Source organism: Echinops telfairi, unplaced genomic scaffold, assembly GCF_000313985.2.
Source record: "Echinops telfairi isolate 266 unplaced genomic scaffold, ASM31398v2 ScPeMD7_25;HRSCAF=90, whole genome shotgun sequence".
Lineage (NCBI taxonomy): Eukaryota > Metazoa > Chordata > Mammalia > Afrosoricida > Tenrecidae > Echinops > Echinops telfairi.
In genome coordinates this window covers 13,681,091-13,704,889 of record NW_022103922.1, presented here as the reverse complement: position 1 = coordinate 13,704,889, position 23,799 = coordinate 13,681,091, and the positions used below count along the sequence as shown (strand labels likewise).

Below are 23,799 nucleotides of genomic sequence, written 5' to 3'. Positions count from 1 at the left end.
ATTCTGCAGACAGGACTCAACCAATGTTTGTGGATGAATTGGCCCTTGAACTTCCCAGCACATCAAAGAGACAATTTAAAGATGTGCGATCGTTTCTTGGGACTCAGAAGCCTCCAATGGAAAAACATGGGCCTGAAGTCAGGGCAGGGCCTCCGCTGAGTCGAAGTGTTTGTGTCGTGAAGTGTTTGTAAACTTGGAATGTACTGCCCTTGAGTTAATTCTGACTCGTCATGACCCTTCAGGATAAGACGAAACTACTGCCCTGGGGGTTTCTGAAATGGAAACTCTTTAGGAGAGTAGAGGGCCTCATCTTTTTCCTTCCGAGAGTTCATAGGCAGCTCTAAAATAATTTCTCTTTGACCAGTACATTTGATGTGACACTTTCACGTCGGAAAAGTCTCAGACCACAATATTAACAGGAGGCTCTGAACTCAGGAGAACATTTTGCATGTCCCAAATGGGCGCTAAAGAAATGGAGGCAAGCTGGGAAGGCACCAAATTGGGTTCCCTAATTGAAACTCACACGATTTTAGAGGCTTTGTTACCCTAGGTTAGTAGCTTCTGGAAGCATAGAAGGTTAACGGCAGAAAGGGTCGCCTCTACATCCAAAAGGAGTTTGCAAAGTTCTTTATTAATTCGGATGATAGCTTCTCCTTGTGGGTCCCTTACAACAGTGGAAAGACCTGTATTTTGTCCCCAGAGTCCTCTCGTTCAAGTGTGCGTAGCAAGGCTGGCACAAACTCACTGCCGTGGAGCTGACTCAGGCTCACCGTGAGCCTGCAGGACAGGAGAGAGCTGCCCCTGGGGGATGCTGGGACTAGAACGCTTTACAGGAGTAGAGAGCTTCATCCTTCTCACGTGGGGCGACTGGTGATTTCAAGCTGCTGACCTTGCAGTTAGCAGGCTGACACATAACCACTCATAATTATCTAAATAAAAATGCCCCCCGCCTTTTACAACAGCCGGGTTCCTTACACATCCAGGTTTCTTACACTAACAACACGAGGGCTCCCGCCTGGTTCCCCCTCTTTCAGGTTCCAGCCTTGCACGTCTGTAATCCAGGAATTCGAACATGCTGCCACTGTGAGACTATCAGTGCGTCCTGCCTACTTCGAGTTCTTTGTTCACAGGCCTGATTGTATTGCTCATTGGTTTGGGCCAGTTTATGAGCAGTGTGTACAATGTTTCTAAGGAGAGCCACCTCCCAACTTAAGCAATAGCAGTTTCCCACTTTCAAGACTTCTAGGTGCAAGCCATTAGCAAAAATATAAATGAATACATTCTCAGAATCATCACTGTCGAATTTTCATCCTGAATTGTCAGCAAAGGATTTGGTCGGTCTGCCTTTCAAAGTGTATGAGCTTTCATCCTTTTCTTGTTCACAAAGCTTAGTTTCAGCCCAATCTAGTTTGGGAGGTGACAACCCGTTGGGATTCTTTGCAGGAAAAGATCTCCAGCAGGTTTACTAGTAAGAGGAGCCACATTTATCCTCTTCTCGTACGATCCAGTTTCAGTCATCCCGAACGGGGCTTTCCCTGGCCTCGACAACACGAACAAAGTCATAAAGATCAGGTGTTCTGAGCTTCTAGGTCAGAGTAATGAGTCAGAATCCCTCAGAAAATTTCCTCAAATCTTTAAAAGGCATCTCAACATGAAGCATATCTTCATTTCCCTTCAAAGTTCTCAGCATAATAATAATTTAAAAATCAGTTAACCTAGTCAGAGGATAAAAAGGTGAAAGAATGCAGTGGGAGGCAGCTGCTCCGGAGTGGAACAATGTGCAGGGATAAGGGCTGGAGGAGAGGGTTGTCTACAGTTACAGGCTACTTTCTGTCATTTTTCAATCTTCTGGGCTCAATCAGGCACCATATTTTGCAAGGAAGCAATCAAGTCTCACAATAATTCTTCCAGGGTTCATTCAAATATATCTTGTAAAGAGCAAGCTTACTTTTTATGCTGCCTCCTAACGGATTCTTGACAGCAATCAAAATATATTGTTCATTATTTTTCCTAATTCTAAAATTATTGGGTTCTAATTTTCTGTCCAGGAGAAAAGATCTAATTTAGTTCAAAACTATTCCATGAAGGTCATTCATATCCAAGATTTTCTTGGGTGAGAACATACCAACAACTCAGGTACAGCACACAACTAAGGCTGTAGAGTTCTGCTCTAAGGGCAGCTTCACCCTCATCAGAAAGCTTAATGTTGACCCCGTTGTCCTTGAAAATGACATCCGTAGTCTCACCAAAGAATAGATAGATGTACCAGGAACACCAAGCCTAATGCAGCTCTCAAAGAAAAATACAGAACACCCCTACTGCCTTCTTCTAAAAGTCCACTAGATGGCAACCAAAGCTAACTACTCATTCAAATCAATGGCAATCAAGCCTCTCCGTGATAACACATTTGAGATGGGCATAAAACGAATACAGAAACCACACACATCCTCAGAGAACAGCAATACGAAATAAGGGATGGTAAGGTCCGAGAGGCGATCACTTCTAAAATACTGTTCCAAGAACTCAAGGAGGTAAAAAAAACCAAACATCCAATCAGCTTTAAAGTTGGGGACAATTTCTCGGGGGTCCACTAAGGAGTGGTTGCTTTCAGATCCTGCATGAGCCCCCAAAACATCATAGTGAGAAAACAGTCAGATTTGAAAATGAAACTCAAAGAACACTAAAGAGCCATTCGTGTAGGGGGAAATATCAACTCACACAAGTGAAAAGGTGGAATCGTTGAGGAAAAAGATCCCAGGCAGGAATTGTTCAACCAGACCTGGAGTCAGATGGGGAGGGTCAAGCAAAATGGTGACGAGGCTTCCACCTGAATACATGTTAGGTGTCCTGCGATGATTGGTTACAAGAATTAATTATAAAAATTTATGTGAGCATGGAGATTCTTTACAAAATGCTTACACTGCATACCTTCCAAAACAGAATGTAAAAATATCATCTATTTTCATGTAAAGTATTTTTCAGGATTTCCTGTTACTTGGGTTGGCAATGGAAATTGGCTCCAAAGATCCTTCTAAGGAAGCAATGGCATTAGGAAAAAAAATGTGCTTTGGATAAATACAGGAGTGGTTTTGGAAGCTGATGTACATACCAGTGATGTAATCATTGTTTGTGAGAAGGAGAGAACTGTTCACTGCTCTTGCATAGCCGTCCCTCATTGTGTCCCCGGAAGATTTTCTTGGTTTAGTGTCGTTGTGGTAGTTATATAATCATTTGTCAATTTGAGGATTGAGTGTAGGGGGAGAGTCTAGCCTGTCAATCAGATCATAGCCAATGAGGCCTCTGTGGGGGCATGGCGTTCTCCTGAGAATTCTGGGAAATCCTGTATTTCTTCCTGGAGGCGGGAGACACTTCTCTGGAGGCGGGAGATACTTCTCTGTCTAGGTCTACTCCCTGTGAGACACTCTGCTGACAAGGCTAACTTCCTGCAAGACATCACTCGAAAGAAATCACATGGCCCTACCCTGATGCAGCCCTAGGAACTAGAAAAACCCCAAGGAGACCCGTGGCAATGCTGAGATACTTACAATGCCACTGGATCCAAAGACTTTCTACTCACTGGTCTCTGATTGTCCTCCATTCGGCATTATTACATGCGTTTCGTGAGTCTGAAGAAGACTTTATAGATTGGCATTGGACATATGGGCTAATATTGGACTTATGGACTTGATGTGGACTGGGCTGGGATGTTTTCTCAATATTCAATTGTTCTTGTATATAAACCTCTTTCTTATACACAGTCATCAAAAGGAAATGCAAACCGTTTGCAAATGCTTGAGGAGATTGGGGGAGAAAGAGAAGGAAAGTGGGATGCAGAGAGGGGAGGAGAAACCATGTGCAAACATTTTCTAACCATGCCCTGGAAAGAAAATGCTTGCCTTAGCGCCGTGACTATGCGATTAATTGGTATCTTTAAGGAGAAAAGCATTCCTTCTCTTTATATAGCCAGTTCTTAAGCTCAACTTAAGTTGGTACCAAATCAGGTGCTGGCAGGTCTAAAAAGGCAGGTCATCTATGTGTTTAGTTAGTACTCTCAGTCAACAGAGATGAGCCAGAAATGGAGTTTTTGCAAAGATAGGGGCACCCAGATTCAAGAGTTATATGTCCTGAGCATTTCTGTTGAATCCAAGGTGTGAAGGAAGCCAAGCACATGGTGCATGGTTTATCAGCTAGAGATTTGTTTTCTCTACCTGGGCAATCGGCATTTTTATTGGCAAAGGGAATTCCCCATTATATTAATGTATCAAACAGAACAGATCAAAAGCTGGTTGCAGCTGAGTCTCTTCTGACTCAGTGCTGCTACCGGACGGCGTCCAACTGCCCTACAGCTTTTTCAAGGTTCTAAATCTTTGCAGACGTAAATTGCCACATCTTTCTTCATGGGAGAGATGGATGAGTTTGAACTGACTTTCCGCTTCGCAGCAGAACTCTTAACTTCTGAAATGTGCAGACATAGGTGTAAATAGCCTCAAGCTGCAAATTGGGTTTCAATTTTTTCCCAAACGTCTTGAATCACATATTTTTTCCTATCCAGAAAGAAAGACACTAAAATTTTCACTCCATAATCATATCTGTTAGATTACCGAATCCGGATTGTATATCTGGTTTTTGGATTGAGATTTTGCTATTGACTCCAACTGCTCAAATAAACAAGGATTTTGTCTGGAGTTACCAAATTCCATGTAGTGCCAATACTTTTGTGGTTCATTTAAGCAGGCTCCGTTATGAACATTGTTTTATAGCAACAACTAGCCTAACAGGTTGAGGTCCAGGCAGGTTAAACATCTTTCTGTGGAAACCCAAGTCCAAAGTGGGGATGAACTGTCAACTTGCTCGTTGTCCCATTCATGGACCAGGATTTGAAGCATGCTGCTTCTGTGGAACAGGAGGGGTGGAAATGTACTTGTCAGGGAGTTAATGAGCGACTTCCAGTTTGAATTTTCAAAAACCTCTGGAGAGAGTACATTCATCTCCATCTGAAGAACAGAGACTGGGAACGTTCATAGAACTGGGCCCTTAGTGCCACACTGGCTTGTAGTGCTACTTTACAAATCTAAGCCTCTGGATTGTCTCACCTGTAAAGTATGTATAGTAAAACCGACCTTTGGAAAATAATAATAAAAATTAAAGCACATAATGTCCATAAAATCCCAACATGGTAAGTGATAGTGAGTAAATAGTTAATTTTATAATTTTAAGATTTCTTACTCTAGCTCACATTGATTTCTACCACCCACTTCTTAATAAATCAATGAATGACTGGCATATATTCCAACCTGTGATGGATAGATTTCTTCTTCTTTTTTTAATTTTAGCATTTGGAGGAGTTTTATTTCTATAATGCTTTATATAATTTAAAACACTGGCTAGGCTGATGTAATAAAAGCACAGTGAACTAAACAAAAAATGAATTTACTGACTTATCTCTTAATACACAGCAAACAAGTTTGGTCACTTGATGGAATTAGGGAGGTGGGGTCCTTTCATCTTGTGGCTCTGCCACCCTAAGGTGTATCTTCTCTCAGCAATTAAAGATACAATGACTTTATTCCAGGCAGTGTCAAAAGTGGAAAGAGACATGGATGGATGTGTCCATTTTTTTCAGGACTCCTTGTTAGTCATATATATTTAAACTCCACCCTCTGAATTTCAATTCCATCTCACCACTTTTAAAAGAAAAATAAAAAAACTTAGAGCTGTGGTATTTAGAGAGGAGGTCATATGTCCAGTCAAAATATTTAGTAGTATAGGGGAGTAAAAATGTAACATATGGTTAAGGTGAAGACGTTAGTACTGTCTGTCAAAATGTTATTGTTTGGGGGGCGTGTAGGTCTGAACCACACCCCAAACCAGACTCACTGACATGGAGTTGATTCCAAGTTATATCAACCCCATAGGACAGAGTGCAAATGCTTCTGGGAGTTTCCAAGACTGTAATTCTTTACAGGCATTGAAAGCCTTTTCTTTCTCCCAGGGCATGACGGGTGGTTTCAAACTGCTAACCTTAGAGATAACATTCCAAAGAAATATCATTATACTGCTAGGTCTCCTGTAGATATGAAGGGGGCTTTAAAAAAGTTAATAGAAAAGTTCCATTATCTTTTGTTCATCTGTGTACAAACTGTTAAGCAATGGGCTACTAACCAGAATATTCAAATACAGCAGAAATAGGCCTTGGAAGAAAGTCCTGGTGGTCTACTTCTGAAAGGTCATGGCATTGAAACCCCCATAAAGCATAGTTCTACTCTGACACAAAGGGCAGCGCCATGAGTCCACATCAACCCCTTAGCGACTCTGTGGTGTCTGTATAAGCGATCGGTTTAGTCCTAGAAGGGAACAGAAAGGCAATACACCCCACTCCTTTGACATTTCCTTTACAGTTGCACACTAAGTTAATTGATCTGAAATAATTCATCACCAAATACATTTATTCCAAGTATAGTATTGAGAATTCTAGGTTTGTATGTGATCATATAATATCTCAGAACTTTTAGCTATGCGCCATCGAGTTTACTTGCTTGATAATTTATTTTATTCAACAAACATTATTGAACACCAAGATGCTCAGGATATCATCTCATGCAACCTTCATAGAAATTTGTGTCTTTGTGGAACTTATATTCTAGTTTTGGAGAGTTGGGGAGATGGAAACAAAATCAGTCAGTAATAAAAAATCATTATTAGATTGTGATATATGAGAGAAAAAAATAAAATAAAGCTTGGGAAATTGCATTGAGGACTAGGCTCTCCAGGAAAGGCCTCAGGGAGATGGTAACAGCTGGGCAAAACTCTAAAGGAAATGAGGGGATGAACTGCGTGCTGAAAGAATGCTCCAGGTGGAGGCCAGGTAAGTTCAAATGCTCTGAGGTATGTCTTTGATATGACATATAGGAAGGAACTCAGAATGGCTCACGTGGAGTATAGGAAAGCACAATAAAGACAATGTCAGAATGGTCATGAGAAGCTGGGTCATACAAGACCTTGTTGGCCATCATAAACATTTTTAGTTTGGGAGACTTCCATGGAGATGGCGACTATGTAGAATCACCCGTTCTGGGTGTCCATCGTTAGATTAGAAAATCAAGAGCAAGGAGGCCATTCTTGGAAGACCGGGTGCTGGAAATACAATCCCAGTATCCTAAGGTTCGTGGTTCAGACCTCCCCTTCTGATTTTCTCCCACGCAGTGATTCAAGAGCTTGCTGTGGCTCTCTAACTTCAATGCACCTGCCCATGGGCTTTCCACACCCCCTCCCAGGACCAGTGGGATGGCGTTTGCCACCCATTCCTTCACTCTACATTCACAACCCACCAGTGAGCATGCTGTAATTTCCCCAGACAGACTGCTGACCAAGTGTGGGTCATAGTCCCAGGCCCATGGAGAACCTCTAAAAACCAGCCCTGAGAACTCACCCTGGAACTCCCCTCTCTACTCACAAGTTCATGGGCTTTACCCCCAGCCTCCCCTCCCAGGACCAGAGGCATGGCATTGACTGCTTTATTCCCCCTTCACCCAACCTCTGCACACGGTGGCCCGTCCGTGTGGTGTAATGAAAGATAATTAGACACAAATTTATACAATCAGAGAGCAGCAGCATCTGCTTATTAGAAGAATCCCGGGTCACTTATCCATGGCAGATTCCAGATTCCCAGAACACTGCTACCAAGGCATGCAGGAGTGAGCCAACAGGGCAGGGGAGAGCAGGCAGAGTAGAGAACGCAGACTCAGTGAGCCCCAAACCCACTCGACCAATCTAATCCCCCTTCCCTGGGGGACAGTGTGGCACAGGCCCCATACCACAACACCCTAAAGCCCTTTAAAAACCTTAAAAATTGTGGTCACACTGAAGCTTTGTTTGCTTCCTTAACTTCTGGGATTGCAACCATCAGACACCTGGTTCATCAACAAAGCTTTAACATAACAAAACAGGGAGAAACCACCAGGTTTCAAAAAGCAGCAGCCTGAGCTAAAAACAGTTTTGGCTAGGTTGGACTTGACAGAGAGTCATAGGGGCACAGAGCCTGCTCAAAGATCACACACACATAATAGCAAGTCAGTAAAGCAAGTCTTACACATAAGACATTGGCCTGCTGAGTAGGACAATGCTATACTCCACCCCTCCTAGGCTACCTAGGTAGTTGACAGGAATATATCCCATCCCCACACCCCCACTTGGCCACCTCCACCACCCAAAAAAGAGCAAACCCCATCCTCTCCAGAGGTAAATTTTCTCAAGATAATTAACTCAAATCACAAGAATACAGCTCTCACAGCCATACAAGACATGACATCACCCCCTAGCCTGAACCTCACCTCCACTCTGACACCCTACAAGATCACAAGGTAGCAAAACAACATACCACCAAACACTGTCCCTACATAATACTCAGGGTCGACAAGGGACTCTAGTAGATTCATTATACCCCTCCCTTCCCCCAACCACGATAGCCTCTGGCACCGGTTCCCTCCACTTCAGCAACACACAACCTCCTTTAACTTTACCAAGTAAAATTGCATCTTCCATAACCCTCTTCTCCAGCTCATTAAAAATTACCATACATGTGGCAGTTACATAATCTGTCAGCTTGTGAAGGGATGGAATCTAGCCTATCAATCAGGTCACAGTCAATGAGGCCTCTGTTTGAGCATGGCCTTCTCCTGAGCATTCTAGGAATTCCTGTCTTCCTCCTTGGAAATGGGACACACAGACTCTCCCTGCGAGGCATTCTTGCTGACAAGTCACATGGAGACACACTGATGGAGCCAGAGTCCTGGAGCTGGAGGAGCCATGTGGAGATCCCTGCCAGCGTTGAGAAACTTCCACTGCCACTGGATCCACAAGACTTTCCACCCACTGTGATCTTCCTGCATTTGGCGCCATTGCATGTATTGTGTGAATGTGAAGAGGAATTTATAGATTGGTATCAGACATATGGGCTAATATCGGACATTTAAATTATACTTTTTTTGAATCCAGTCTTCTGGTGGGAGACCAGACAGCCTGGAAAAGAGCTGGACTTTTCCATGAACTGTGTCAGTGAACCACACAGCATCCACTCCAAGTAAGTATAGTGTAGGTCACTTGATCAGGCAGCAGCTGACAACAGCTGAGATCAAGTGGTTGGGGGAGGTGGGTGGTGATGCTGTCTGCTGAGTGGTAGGCATTTGGATCTGGGGTGAGGTCCCCTGAAGAAGGAGGAGGCCTTGCCAGCGGGATAAGGCTTACTGATGGGAGGAGCAGCACAGGAGAGAGGAGAGGGAATGGTCAAGTCAGGGTGAACATAGGTACATGTCTGTTGGGCCAGGGGAGGTAGGGCTGACATCCAGGCAGGAGGAGGAGAGTCTGAGGATGCCTTTGGGATCACTAGGTAGGGAGGGTCTTTATTGGCGTGCAACAGGAGGACAGAATTGACCTAGCACATCTGGGGCTATCTCTGAAACCCTGGTCAGATTAAAGACACTGGGACTCTGAGTCCTGGATCTTTGGGGTGCTTGTCATGCTCCAGAGGCTACATCAGTGAGACTGGGAATTCCACTGAGTGATCTGGACTCTACCGGAGACACCCTTTTAACCCGAGAACTTAAGCAGGAAAACACAGTGTCTGAGGGAGAAGAAGACAGGTGGAACAAGAGCGGTGTACTGTTGGTTGTCAAATAAACAAGGTCTTGGTACATCAGTGCCCTCCCTGTGTGCTGTATTAAGATATGTATTATCCTAGTAACCCTGTGATGACCATTCTATTATATCCTACTTATGCTCAATGGGGTTCTTGAAGCTGTGTCGTTTCTTTATTGTTCAGTAAATGAAGCCCAGGGATGTTGAACCTACAGAGGAAGAAATTATAACAGGGATTTTGGGGAAAAGGATAGAGGAGAGGCGAGATAAGAGGGAGATGATGCCAAGAAGTCCAGGAAGGAAAAGTCTATTTTGGAAAACATGTATTACTATGGAAGAGATTGGACAATTGTGTTTGACATGATTGAATTATGGAAGGATATGACATATACATTGGCTCCCAAGTTACACCAAATTAAAAAAAAAAAAAAAAAAGCATAGTTCCAAGGATGGGTTTTGAGCTTGCACTAAATCCTAATTCCAATTTAAGAACATTAGTTCTTACATCTGATCCCTGCTCAATACTCACCTTCATGAAATGATCACTACAGGTAAGGGTGTTACAAAATAAGGGTGTTACAGCAAAGTGTGGTGAAGAAAGCAGATGGTGCCCAGCTAACAATGGGAATACTGTCTTGGGTCTTAAAGGCTTGTATTCAAACAAGCAGCCCTCTAAGTGAGGAGTCAACTAAGTTCACACGGAAGAAGCACACCAGCTTGTGTGATCCAAAGATGACAATTACAAATCTTGAATATGGGGAAGAGAAAAACATCAAAGCAAAAACTTATGAAACACCCAGTTTGTGTAGGGCTTCAGGGAATGGGAGGTGCCCCAAACCCATCTGCAGAATATCTAGTCAGGCTGAGCCACTGGCAGATCCGCTGTAGCCACAGACAAGTGTCTCCCACAGCCCACCTAACAGGCAGAGACCATCGTAAGCTTGACTATGCTGGATCAACCTTGATACTTAGCCAGCTGACCATCCTATAGACGGGACCTGAAGATGTTCTGAGTGCAAGTATCTCCTATTGGTTCCATGAAAGAAATTCCTTCCCTGGTGTTTGGAATGTTGTTGGGGGGGGGTGGGTCTGTCCCATCTTTGTACCTTTGTCTGTATACTATGATTTTCAGCCTTACCACCTTAGCCCGATTTTGTTTTTCATTGTTTTCTGTTGCATCTCCCAGCTTTGAAGCACAGGAGGAATGGGTGCAGAATGAGAATAACTGCTACAAGGGGTTATGGGGAATGCAGGGGTGGGGGTGTATGATCGGGAGGGTAATGATATCTGGGGAGTAAATGGTAGAGACCGGAGGGGGAGGGAGCACTAGAATGGATTGTGATTGCATAATTCATCTCGGAGGTGATTTAACCGTGGGAGGGGGAATGTTCTAAAAAAAATTGATGTAGGGGGTGACTGATATGATTGAATGATTGAATTACACAATATGTAAATTACTTTCCAATCAAATTTTTTAAAGAGGAGAGAAACCCCCTTTAAAACATTTCATATAGTTTTGAATAGTAGAGTAACATGATCCAAGAGCTTGTTTTAAATTACCTCTGCCTGCTTTGTTGAGAATAGAAAGGCATGGTCAAAATTAGGAACACCAGTGAGGTAGCTATTACAAGAATCCTGGTGAGAGATTACAGGTAAGGTTGATGGTGAATAAGATGAAGAGCATTTAAATCTTAGACAAAGTTAAAAATATTGATTGCTCTGGTTTTGCTGACAGATATCCACAAATATTCAATAAGGTGGGGGATGTATGTGGACAACAATGTAATGTTTTAAGGACCGAGAATGAGAAAGAACCATCAGAGGAAACTAAAAGAAACCAGTTGCCAAGGTTAGAGGACAACCAGGGCAGTGGGTGTCTTAGAATCCAGGTGAAGAACGTTTCCCACAAGGAAGAAAAGGTCAACTGTGTCAAAAGCTGCGTCTCGATCAAGGAGCACGAAGATAGAGAATGGACCACTGGACTATTCGCAACCTGAAAGCCAAGAGGAATTCTGGTGAAATAATTATGGACAAGCATTCCAGATCCCATGAACAGGAGTCTGCGTTTAAACTTCATACAGACTGCTGAGAAAGGAGATCTGTAATTTATCTAGTCTTCCAGTACACGACTAAAATAAGAAGTCTGGGACATATTCTGAACATCAGGATGCTTAAAAAGGCAAAAGACCGTCACAAAAAGAAATGAATGAATAAAAGATAGTCACGGGCAATCATAAAAACATTGTTCTGACGCCTGTCAGTCCATCCAGGGTCAGAGACAAGAGCAGGAGCAGCTCTCCGTAGCCAATCGTGTGCTCTTCCACTCCAACTACCTTCTTGGGTTTGTACATGAAAAGGGCCACTCCAGCCACAATTAACAACACACACAGGTACTTGGCAAGTGGGTACTTCTTCTTCAAGAGGGTTACCCCAAGGAGCATGACTGGAATTGGCTTGCAGGATTTACCAAGAACCTGAGTTGGGTAGTTGACAAACTGTAGTGCTGAGTTGCTGGACACCATGGCGCCCAGGTAGGAGACAGAACAGGCAGCATAGAGCCAGCCTCGGGTACGATCCACCCTGGCAGTGTCAAAAAACTGGATCAAGATCTTGGCAAACGCAGCATTGATGACACATTGGATGAAGACCAGAGTTAAGGCAAAGGTGAACGTCTGACAATTGTGAAATAAAAACAAGGGAGAATTCAAATACAAAGAAATACCAATACCTTGCCAGTGAAGGCTGGTTCAAAACGGAAGTGGTACAACTATGTTTTAACAGGTCTCAATTTCTGGGAACAACTGATGATTTTGATTGAGATGAGGACTGGCCCCGAAGAACAGGATTAAATCCAGGGGAGAAAAAAAGTTCATTTTATTTCTGGTGGGGATCAGATACCCTATAGACTGGTAACAAACTATTTCTTTTGCATGGGTAGAAGAAGTACCATGGCGTCACCCTGTAGTACAGTTTATGAAGCATGTTCATCACAATTATTTCTGATGCTGGTGAAATGGGACCCCTATCTACCGTCAGAATCAGATTTTCCATGGATGGGAACCAGAAATGTATATTTTAAACCATCTCCATAGGGATTCTTATCTTTATTAAGGTTTGAGTACCACTGATTTCAAGTCCTCTGAAAAATGTCTAGCTTTTTTGAACATGGAGTTCATCATTCAACACTAACTGAATCGTCATTCACCCCCAGTGAAATATCCACCAGCACTTCTACCTCTGCATTTTCTTTGTCAGTAAATAAAGTTTTAGTCTCTATCATTCTCTAAGGACTCCAGATATTTATTACATAAAATATTCTTTATTATTCTTTTTATTGCATTTTAAGTAGTTAATATTTTCCCTGAAAAGTATAAATCTTCATGTATTTAATAATATTTGCAAGGGGAAACTATTATTTTTAATGAAATGTTTTCCATTAAAATATATTTTAAGACAATGTACTAGATTTATTTATAAGGGAATTATCGGAAATATTATCCTAACCTTTCTATCCTTAAGGTTCACGCTCACAAATGTTCATGTTCCTCCTCTAAATTAATAATTTGCAAGTCTATGTAATTTTAAGAGTTTATCTACTCTGGATTGGTAAAAATAAAAAATAAAATCACTGGTTAAAATCTACAAGGGGATTTTGTTAATAAGAACCCATTCTGTCTATTAAATCTGAAAAAGAATCTTGAAATCCACTCTCTATGTGAACTTTACAGATAATCATATCTGCAAACGTTATTAAGGCCCTTGATGTCTGCATTGTCTTTTTCAGCTGATTATTTTTTCCACAGAATGTATATGGTTCCATTTGGTTCCATCACAGATTATTATATATGCTTATTTATTTTTACTTTACAGATGGAAGTAAGCAAATTAAGTTTAAATAAAAATTGATAAAGATAAAAAAACTGAATTCTATTTGAGTATAACCCCAAACTACTGCAAATAAGTAGATTCTGACCATTTAGGATAGAGTAGAACTGTTGTTTGAGTTTCTAAGGCTACTTAATCTATTATTCTATTTCCTTTGTTTCTTTTTTCTTAATTTTGGAGAGTTTTTATTTAAGTTAAGAAAATCATCGAATTTCCCACAGACTAAACCTGGTTCAACTCTTCCACACTTCAATTCTACCCTTCTGTCTGCTCCTTCCACTAGGGATTTATTTATTTTTAAAACTATTTTAATAGGTGATCTGATGTACACTATCTTCTTATCTCTTGTTCCTTAAAGTTGATTTTTCAGTTTCAACTAAGATTGCTTCATTAAAACCATACATACTTGGTCTGAGCCAGTGCTTCATAATACCATTTCTCTTAGTTAAAATACAGAATCATAGACAAAAAATTAAAAGCTAGAAGAAACAGGATCTGGAATTACAGTGCTTTGAGTTACAACCAGTTTTCTTATATGTCTTATGAAAGTCCCTGAAATTCTCCTACTTCAGTTTGTTGTTGTTGCTTAGTTATGAGGTTTGCGGCTACTTTGTAAGCTTTATTTCTGATTTTGAGATTCATAGGATGATGCATTTGAAAAGCCTCACTGGCTTGGTTCTTGGTATTACTAGAAATGTTACAAACTTCTTTATTTATTGCCATAATATAAGATTAATCGGTTATATATTTAATATATGAAACAGTTAAATATTTGGGCAGAGAAATTTGGCTCTGTGTTCCAGTGATTGGAGTTAAATTTCTTTTCAGAGTACACGTCAAAGGCTGGAAAATACTAGCTCTGTGGTCGACTCTGAGAACTGCCTACCACTGACTAGGAAAACTGTGAAATTTGACAGCCGCACCCCAGAGTGATTTGGGTCCATTTTTTTATTTGACTTTGGTGCACACCCATTGAAATAGGTTCCAAAATAGACAATGCCTTTACCCCATCTTGCAAACACAGTTTGATTCATTACAAATGACCTAGTCTTGCAGTTCTTACCCAGTTCTACACACAGGCTCAGTGCTGCTTGAAAATTAATCTCAGTTTTACTGTATGTTCATGACCTTGGGGAAAAGAAGTTCAATTCATAAAATTGACTTTAGCAAATAGTTAACCTGTTTGCCTAGAAATATTTTCTTCTCCTTACCAATTGGGATCTTTCTGAAGACCATATGCTTTGGCTGTTAAAAATGGAGGAACTAGGAATGTGAAGGCAAAGGGGGTGGGGGGGTTCAGGGGCAGTGCATTATTCTAATAAGATTAGGTTAATATAAACTAATCCTAATGCTGGGACTTCTACCTGATTTGGGACTTTTAATGATTGATCTACCCCTGCCCCACTCTCCCTCCCTTTAGTAAACTACAGAACACACGAGAGCCACATGGACTTAAGAACATTAGCATCAACCTGTGAAGGCCCTCAAATTGAGGGTGCTGTGCCAGGGGATTTCCACTACAGACAATAGGATTGTTATGCTAATGCTTGGAAAATGATTTATGTTGATTCAATTGCATTTCTTCTTATTAGTGAAAAGTTATGGGTACACATTTAACAACCAAAACAAACCCACTGAAAATACTTTGCAAAGGCAAGGAGGGACAAATGTAATTTAGGTTCTGGAATTCTGTAATGAAATAAGCATGCCTTGGGGACTAAAAATACCAGTGACATATTAAAATCGGCGTGCAATTAAGCACTCTCTGGGGAACAAAGTCTCTGGAAAGATAAATCGCCAGTGTCATGGAGCGATTACTGGAGGCTCTTCCTTCTCCTTCCTGCAACTTTCTGCTGGTGGGTGGAGCCTCTGTTTCACTCCTGGACCGAGGACCGAGAATGTGAACGAGACTCCTGGAACAAGGGCGCTTGTTCAAATGTGTGTGCAAGTCCCCAAAGGCCTTACAATTAATAATTCCGATGTCATTTTGCTTACACCAAGGGTAAATCTAGTAGTTTATTTATGGTACAATTTTCAAAAGACATACAAAATTACATTTTGGAAGAAAACAATGGTTTCATTTATTGGTGAAATTCATCTGTTTGTTCTTCTTTTTTTTTTTTTTGCCTGTTGGTTTTTTAGTTTTTTTGTGTGCAAATCATCAGTTTCTGATGTAAAAAATAATCTAGTTTCCATGTTCTCTCATCTTAAAATCATATTAAATCTGATTTAATATGACTATCCCTTAGAAATTGATGTTCTCTACTTTTATTAGCTACTACTGTCTGTCTCAGTTGATGGTATTATGCAAATATGCTGCTATTATTAGTTGATGTGGAGTTGACATCAATTCGTCATGCCTGTATGAATAACAGGACTGATCCTGAACTGTATTTATGATTATCAGTATGCCTGACTCCTTTATTGAGCCTGTGGACACTCCATAGTCTATAGGATGCTTTCAACAGGTTATTCTGTTGGTATCTAAACAACCATCTCAATAAAACATAGTTGTATAGATAACTACTTTCAAAGTATAGGCCTTGATTTTGTAATATAAATTACATCAAATTTTCTATCCATTTATTACAAATTAGTTGAAGGCTTACATATCAGATCATTATTTTTTTATTCTACAATTTCAATAACTTATCAACCCTCCTGTGGCAGTTACATAATTTCACGTTAACTTAAAGATATATAAAAGTGTAGGGGTTGCATTCAAACTGTCAATCAGGTCACAGCCTAATGGTGCCTCCTTGTGGGTGTGGCCTTCTCATAAGTAGGGTCCTGGGAACCTCCCCCTCTATCTGCCTTCACCTTCCTGCTGGTGGGCCATTCTGAGACCTGATGCTTCTACCACCATTGGATCCGCACAACTTTGTACCTACCAACCTATGATATTCATGCATTCTGCATCATTGCATGTGGCTGTGTGTGTCTGAAGAGGGACTGAGGTAGTTAGTTTATTGTGTCAACCTGGCCGATAAACACATGTGGTGTTAATTGAAGGGTGGGGGGATAAAAGGCTCAGCGAGCCTCACCTTTTGAGTTCTCAGTTCTCTTGCTTTGTGATGACCGGACCAGGGTGCAGCTGCCTTAGCCAGTTCCCTGCTTCAGCTGGCAAGGCTCACTTCCTGCAAGAAAAGCCACATGGACTTACCCCTTTGCAGCCCTGGGTGCTGGAGCATTCGTGTGGAGACCCCTGCCAGCACTGAGATGCTTACACGTTCACTGATTTGGCTTTCCTCCTGCAGTAGGCGTCATTGCGTGCGTTTTGTGAGATGGAGGAGGACTTTGTGGATTGTGTCGGACGTATGGGCTAATATTGGACTTGTGGGCTTGGACAGCACTGGGTTGGGATGTTTTCTTGATATGTACTTAGCCTTTATATAAAACTCTCTGTTATACATATGAGTTTCTGTGGATTTGTTTCTCTAAAGTACCCAGACTAATACAGGGATTTATGGGCTATTATCAGACTTAGGGACTTGAGTTGGACTGAGCTGGGTTGTTTTCTTGATTCATAAATAGTTCTTGATATAAAGCTCTCTCTTAACATATATGAGTATCAATGGATTTGTTTCTCTAGTCAACCCAGCCTACCACACCTCCCATTGCTTGCATTCTTTTCCCATCTCTGTTAACCGAATAAATACTTGAATGGCAGTATCATAAACTGGATTGCTTATAGTCCTTTTAGCATAGATAGCTCCTCTCAAGTCCTGGTGGAGGACATTTTTTTTTCTGGTATCATTTTTGTTGCATTCATCTATTCAAATTCCTCTTGTGTAATTTATCCCTCTCTATGCAGCAAAGTATTGGGTTCTATTTATCTGTATTTATCCAGCGTGCTTGATTATTGTTGTATTAGTCTCGGTACTTTATGAAAAACAAATACATAGAAACTCATGTATAAGAAAGAGTTTTATATAAAGGTTAAGTGCACATTAAGAAAACATCCCAACCCAGTGTTGCCCAAGCTCACAAGTCCAATATTAACCCATTAACCCATATGTCCAATACCAATCCACAAAGTCCTCCTGCATCTCACAAAACACACACTATGATGCCGACTGCAGGAGGAAAGCCGAGTCAGTGAATGTGTAAGCATCTCAGCGCTGGCCAGGGTCTTCACAGGAGTGCTCCAGCACCCAGGGCTGCAAAGGGGTAGGTCCATGTGGCTTTTCCTCAGGAACGTCTTGCAGGAAGTGAGCCTTGCCAGCTAAAGCAGAGAACTGGCTAAGGCTGCTGTATCCCGGTCCGACCATCAGAAAACAAGAGACCCGAGAACTAGAAAGGTGAGGTTCACCAAGCCATTTATCCCTCCGCCTTTCAATTAACCCCACATGTGTTTATCAGCCAGGTTGGCACAATAAACTAAGTACCTCAGTTGTGATTATATGTTATGTCTATGAGGGGCTGTGAAAAGTTTGTGGAAATTTTCATTATCATTCAATTCCATTCTGCCATGAAGTTTTTGAAGCCCCTTTGTCTTTTTATGGGTGTTATTTAAAATTTGGTGGCAGTTACTCTTTTGTTTATTATGAACCAGTGATTGTAGGCCAATTTGTAATGCTCATATGAAATATTTTGTTAGATCAAATCTGGAATTAATCATTATTAATTTGTCTCAAACTTGTAAGCCCCCTCCATTATCAATTTGATGTCTGCTGGTTAAATTAGGGGTTTCCTTTATTAGGTTTTCACAATGTCTTCTTTTCTGGGGAGAATGCCTGTTACTTGTGGATCAGATCATTGTTGTTATTGTTAAGCGCCATCAAGTTCCAATCCATAGCGACTTCGACTCACATACTTTGGACATATTGTTAGGAGAGACCTGTCCCTGGAAGAGGACATCATGCTTGGTAAAGTGAAGAGGCAGCAACACAAAGGAGGGCCCTCAACAAGATGGATGGACACTGATACTTTGGCTGCAGCAGTGGGTCAGGCATAGGAATCGTTGTAAGGATGGCTTAGGACTGGGCAGTGATTGCTTCTGTTGTGATAGGGTCACTATGGGTTGGGTCATAGATTTAACAATGGCGATTCATATTATCTGACTTTGGAAAATGTAGTTTTGGTTTATCTCCTTCAACATTCATTTAAGTTTTTGCACTCGCAGTTTGTGACATACTATTTTCAAGGCTGACCTTATTGTAGTTACTATATTTAAATTTTGCTATCCTCTTTTATTACCTTGCCACTTCCTTTTAATACAACAACTATTTTTAATCTTACTTGACTCCATATCACTGCTACCTTTTTGTAGGCTCCTATTGGTAGTTAGACAAAAGTAATCCATCCCAGTTGTGAAAAGAAGATAGTTATTTTTTTGAGGAATGGTATCAATTTCCTAATTACTGGTTTGGCTGCTGTCTGTTTGCCTCTCCCAGACCTGACACTGGAACTGGGGTGTATGCAGTAACATGAATAGAATTCCTGAATAACATGTTTGCAGCAAGTGCTGGGACTGACTCTAGTTATAAGACCTATGTTTTCAGACCTCACAGAGAGCATTTAACTTCACAACCTACTTAGCTCCCTGCAGAGTCCAATGACTTACTGAAATTGTCACTGTAGTGTCAGGCTGCTGTTACCACTGGGAAATAAAATGCACGCCAGGACCCATGTCACTCCTCCAAGCTCATGTTCCAAGTACAGTGCTTTGCCAGGGCTAAATGCCCAAAGAAACATGACCAGATAAAGATGATGGAGAATACTTTATCAATAACTGATTCATACATGATAAACATAAGTTAGCAGTATTATACAAGTCCTATCAAAATTTGTCACTCTTTTCCTTGTGCTAATCCATCTCCCCCCACTTTATAAAGGAAGTACAACATGCCTGAAAGTGTTCATGAAGTTGTGTATTAGTAGCAATAATCAAGCCAAGTGTATCATGTACATATGTAGTTCCTGGATGGTCCCTTTTGAGTTCTGGACATCTCAAATACTCTCCTTTATTTGATTTCTTGGTGGTGGTGTTGTTAAGTGGCATCGAGTTGGTTTCTACCCATAACAACCCTATGTACAACAGAAGGACATACTGCCCGGAACTGTGTCATCCTCACAATGATCTTTTGTTAGAGCCCATCAGTGCAGCCAGTGTGTCACTCCAACTTGTGGATGACCTTCCTCTTTTAAAAAAAATCATTTTATTGGGTGCTCATACAACTCTTATCACACTCCATACATACATCCACTGCATATATCAAGCACATTTTTACATTTGTTGCCTTCATCTTTCTCAATATATTTGCTTTCTACTTAAGCCCTTGGTATCAGCTCTTCATTTTTCCACCTCCCTCCCCGCTTGCCCCTCCATCATGAGCCCCTGATATTTCATAAATTATTATTATTTTGTCATATCTTACACTGTCTGATGTATCCCTTCACCCACTTCCCTCTTGTCCATTCCCCAGAGAGGAGGTTATATGTAGATCCCTATAATCGGTTCCACCTTCCCTCCACCCTCTGGTATCACCACTCTAACTACTGGTCCTGAAGGGATCACCTGTCCTGGATTCCCTGTGTTTCCAGTTACTATCTGTACCAGTGTACATCCTCTGGTCTAGCCAGATATAAAGGTAGAATTGGGATCATGATAGTGAGGGGAGGAAGCACTTAAGAACTAGAGGAAAGTTGTGTGTTTCATCGTTGCTACATCTCAACCTGACTGGCTCCTTTCCTCCCCACGACTCTTCTGTAAGGGGATACCCAGTTGCCTACAGATGGGCTTTGGGTCCCCAATTTTCACCCCCCCTCATTTACAGCGATATGATTTTTTGTTCTTCGATGCCTGATACCTGATCCCTTGGACACCCATGGTCACACAGGCTGGTGTGCTTCTTCCATGTGGGCTTTGTTGCTTTTGAGCTAGAGCCACTTGTTTACCTTCAAGCCTTTAAGACCCCAGATGCTATATCTTTTGATAGCCAGGCATCATCAGCTTTCTTCACCATATTTGCTTATGCACCCGCTTTGTCTTTAGCTATTGTGTTGGGAGGGTGAGCATCATGGAATGCCCATTTAATAGAAGAAAGTATTCTTGCATTGAGGGAGTACTTGAGTGGAGGCCCAATGTCCATCTCCTACCTTAATACTAAATGTGTACATATATGCACATAGATCTACTTCCACATCTTAATATATAAATATATGTACATATGTACATGTCTGTATTTAGACCTCTATAAATGCCTTTTGCCTCCTATTTCTTTCCTCTATTTCCTTTTACTTTCCTCTTGTCCCACTATCATGCTCAACCTTCATTTGGGTTTCAGTAATTTCTCTCGGTTACATTGCCCTTGATCAATACCAGGCCTCTCACAGCCTCCCTGCCACTGATTTTGGATCACTTGTTGTTCCCTCGTCCCTCCCTGGGTTGGTCAACACCACCTCTTTTCCCCCACCTCCCCCTCTATCATGTCCCCCTGGAACCATTGGTCCCGTCGTTTTCTCCTCCAGACTGTTCATCCTGCCTATCTTACCTAGATAGACCTGCAGAGATAATAATATGCATTAAAAAACCACAATATAGCAAAATAAAGCAACAAAAGAAAACAAAATGATGACAACAACAAAAATACAAATGAGAAAAACAAACTAAATTAATTTTTTTTAAAAGAGAAGAAAAGAAAAGAAACACCTGTAAATAGTTCAAGGTCTGTTTGCTGACCTCTAGGAGTGTCCTCCAGTCAAGTCCAAAGGGGTGCCACTTCCAGGTCACGAAGTCTATCCTTGGCACTCTCTTGGGACCTTCCTGCTCTGCTCCCTCTGCTGCTCTGCCACATACCCTTAGTGTCTTGCCTCATTGTGGTGGGGTCAGACTGGGCCAATCCCAACACTGTGTCTCCAGTGTTGTCCCCCATAGGACCATGGATCAGCGAGGGATGTTGTGTCTCATAGTAGGGCCTGCCATGTGGTTCTCTCTGTGGATTGGTTGTTCTGAGTGGGGATATCATCCTCCAGGCTTGGTGGGCCAGGATGCACTCCACTCTCTTCCTCCCCCTTCATTTGCTCCTGTTTGCTCTGATCAGACATGTCCTTCTCCCCGAGCTGCAGCTTTAGTGCTATCCTCTAAAGTAAATTCTTCTGGGGGGTGGGGTGGCTGTCCATGTAGTTGGGATTAGGGTAGGACCCTCAGACCCCCCCACTGGCTCCCTGCTCCATGCTGGCATGCTGTATTCAAATCCTGGAACACCAGGTTGAAGTCTAGTCCCTCTTTCCCTGTGTAGATATAAACAATACCCTCCTTTTGAGTAGCTTAGTGCCCTATTCCCCTACTACACATTTCTATCTGCCCCCCACTCCTTTTTAATTGGATACTATATGTACCCCTGGATTTAAGGGCCTTCCTCTTATTCACTGCCCTTCTACTTGACCATGTACGTTTGTGTTAGACAGGGTTCTCTAGAGAGATAAAACCAGATTGCTGATAATTATATATATATATATTTATAAAGATAGATATATATAACACAAGAAATTAACTGTTAAATTACAAACAGATACATATATAACACAAGAAGTGAACTGTTAAATTATAGACTGATAGATAGATATATAATACAAGAAATGAATAGTTAAATTGTAAAGCAGTACAAATAGCTCAGTGCAACTCACTCCCGTGAGAGAGTTGTGAGACATTGGCAGTCCTTCAAGTCTTGAGGGCCACCAGGTAGTCCTCTGTAGAGAGCTAGGCTGTCCTAGCACAGGCTGCAAACAGCAAGGCAGGTCACCAACTGTCAGCCAGGTCACCAACTGTCAGTCTCCAGCTCAAGAGATGTAAATTTCAATCGTGTGGTCTTAAAGGGACCTCAATTTACAGCAACACAGTCCACAGGCTAGGCATCCCACAGGTAGTGTAGCCTGTAAATTGAGGCACAGAACAAGCAAGGCAGCTGCACACTGGTCCGATGATCAAAGAGTGAGAGACAAGAAAGGCGAGGCTCACCGAGCCATTTATCTCTCCGCCCTTCAATTAATCCCACTTGTGTTTATTGGCCAGGCTGGCACAATAAACTATCTCAACATTAATCCGGGTTGACTAGTGAAAAAAATCCAGGAACATTTATGCATGTATAATTCAGGAACAAATTTATACATGTATAAGAGAACCAAATCCAGGAACATTTATACATGCATAAGAAAGAGCTTTGTATCAAAGAGTAATTGCATATTAAGAAAACATCCCAGCCCAGTTCAGATCAAGTCCATAAGTCTATATTAGCCCATATGCCAAGATTATTCTATAAATTCCTCTTTAGATTCATGCAGCACATGAAATGGTGCCAACTGCAGGAAGACCACGGGTCAGTGGTGGATTCAGTGGCAGTGTGTCTCCACTGCCTAAGACACACATCTTAGACCTGGTGTGTGTCTCCCTGCAGTGGCTCCTCCATCTCCAGGGCTCTGGTTTCATCAACGTGGCTCCACGTGGCTTGTCAACAGGAATGTTTCGCAGAGAGAGTATGTGTGGAAAAAGAGGAAGTTCCCAGAATCCTCCTGGTGGGTGTTACTTTGTGATCTGATCGACAGGCTAAACTCCACCCTTTTGCCCAAGTTCACAGATTATGTAACTGTCACACCAAGTATGATGTCCTTCTCCATGGGCTGGTCTCTCCTTACAAAATGTCCAAAGTATGTGAGACAATGTCTCACCATGCTTTCTAAGCACCACTCTAGCCCTACTTCTACCAAGTCAACTCTATTTAATCTTTTGACAGTCCATGGTACTTTCAATATTCTTCATCAGAACCATAATTTAAATGTATTGATTCTTCTTTGGTCTTCCTTGTTCATTGTCCAACTTTCACATACATTGAAAATACCATGGCTTGGGTGAGACACACGTTAGTCCTCAAATTAACATCTTTTCTTTTCAACATGCTAAAAAGGTCCTGTGTGTCAGATTTATTCAGTGCAATGCATCTTTTGATCTCTTGACTGCTGCTTCCGTGAGCATTGATCTATGCAAACAAAATCCTTGGCAATTTAAATCTTTTCTCCATTTACCATGATCTTACTGGCCCAGTTGTGAGGATTTTGGTTTTCTTAGTAGTTCTTTCCTTGTTTTGGGAGTTTATCCCTTGGTTTTGTTGCTAAATGAAGACTATCTACAGGAAAGTTTAAAGGTCATATTTATATGTGTGGTGGCTTTAAAATGTGTTTGCACTTTTTTGGGTGTTTGAAAAGTATTGAGATATCTTTCTCAAGAGTTGGAATCTACTTTTCCCTCCTTTACATTGGGTTGACCTTAATGACATGCTTCTA

At 41.6% G+C, this 23,799-nt stretch overlaps 1 protein-coding gene across 1 annotated transcript in view; it reads right to left on the bottom strand.

The window, feature by feature from the left end:
- Positions 1 to 11,864: 11,864 nt before the first annotated feature.
- LOC101644903 (solute carrier family 35 member B1-like) overlaps positions 11,865 to 23,799 on the bottom strand; it is a 31,929-nt gene continuing 19,994 nt past the window's right edge. The window contains exon 2 of the mRNA XM_045289371.1: positions 11,865 to 12,305. Within this exon, the coding sequence (XP_045145306.1) occupies positions 11,865 to 12,305 (441 nt within the window). The remainder of the gene's footprint in view (positions 12,306 to 23,799) is intronic.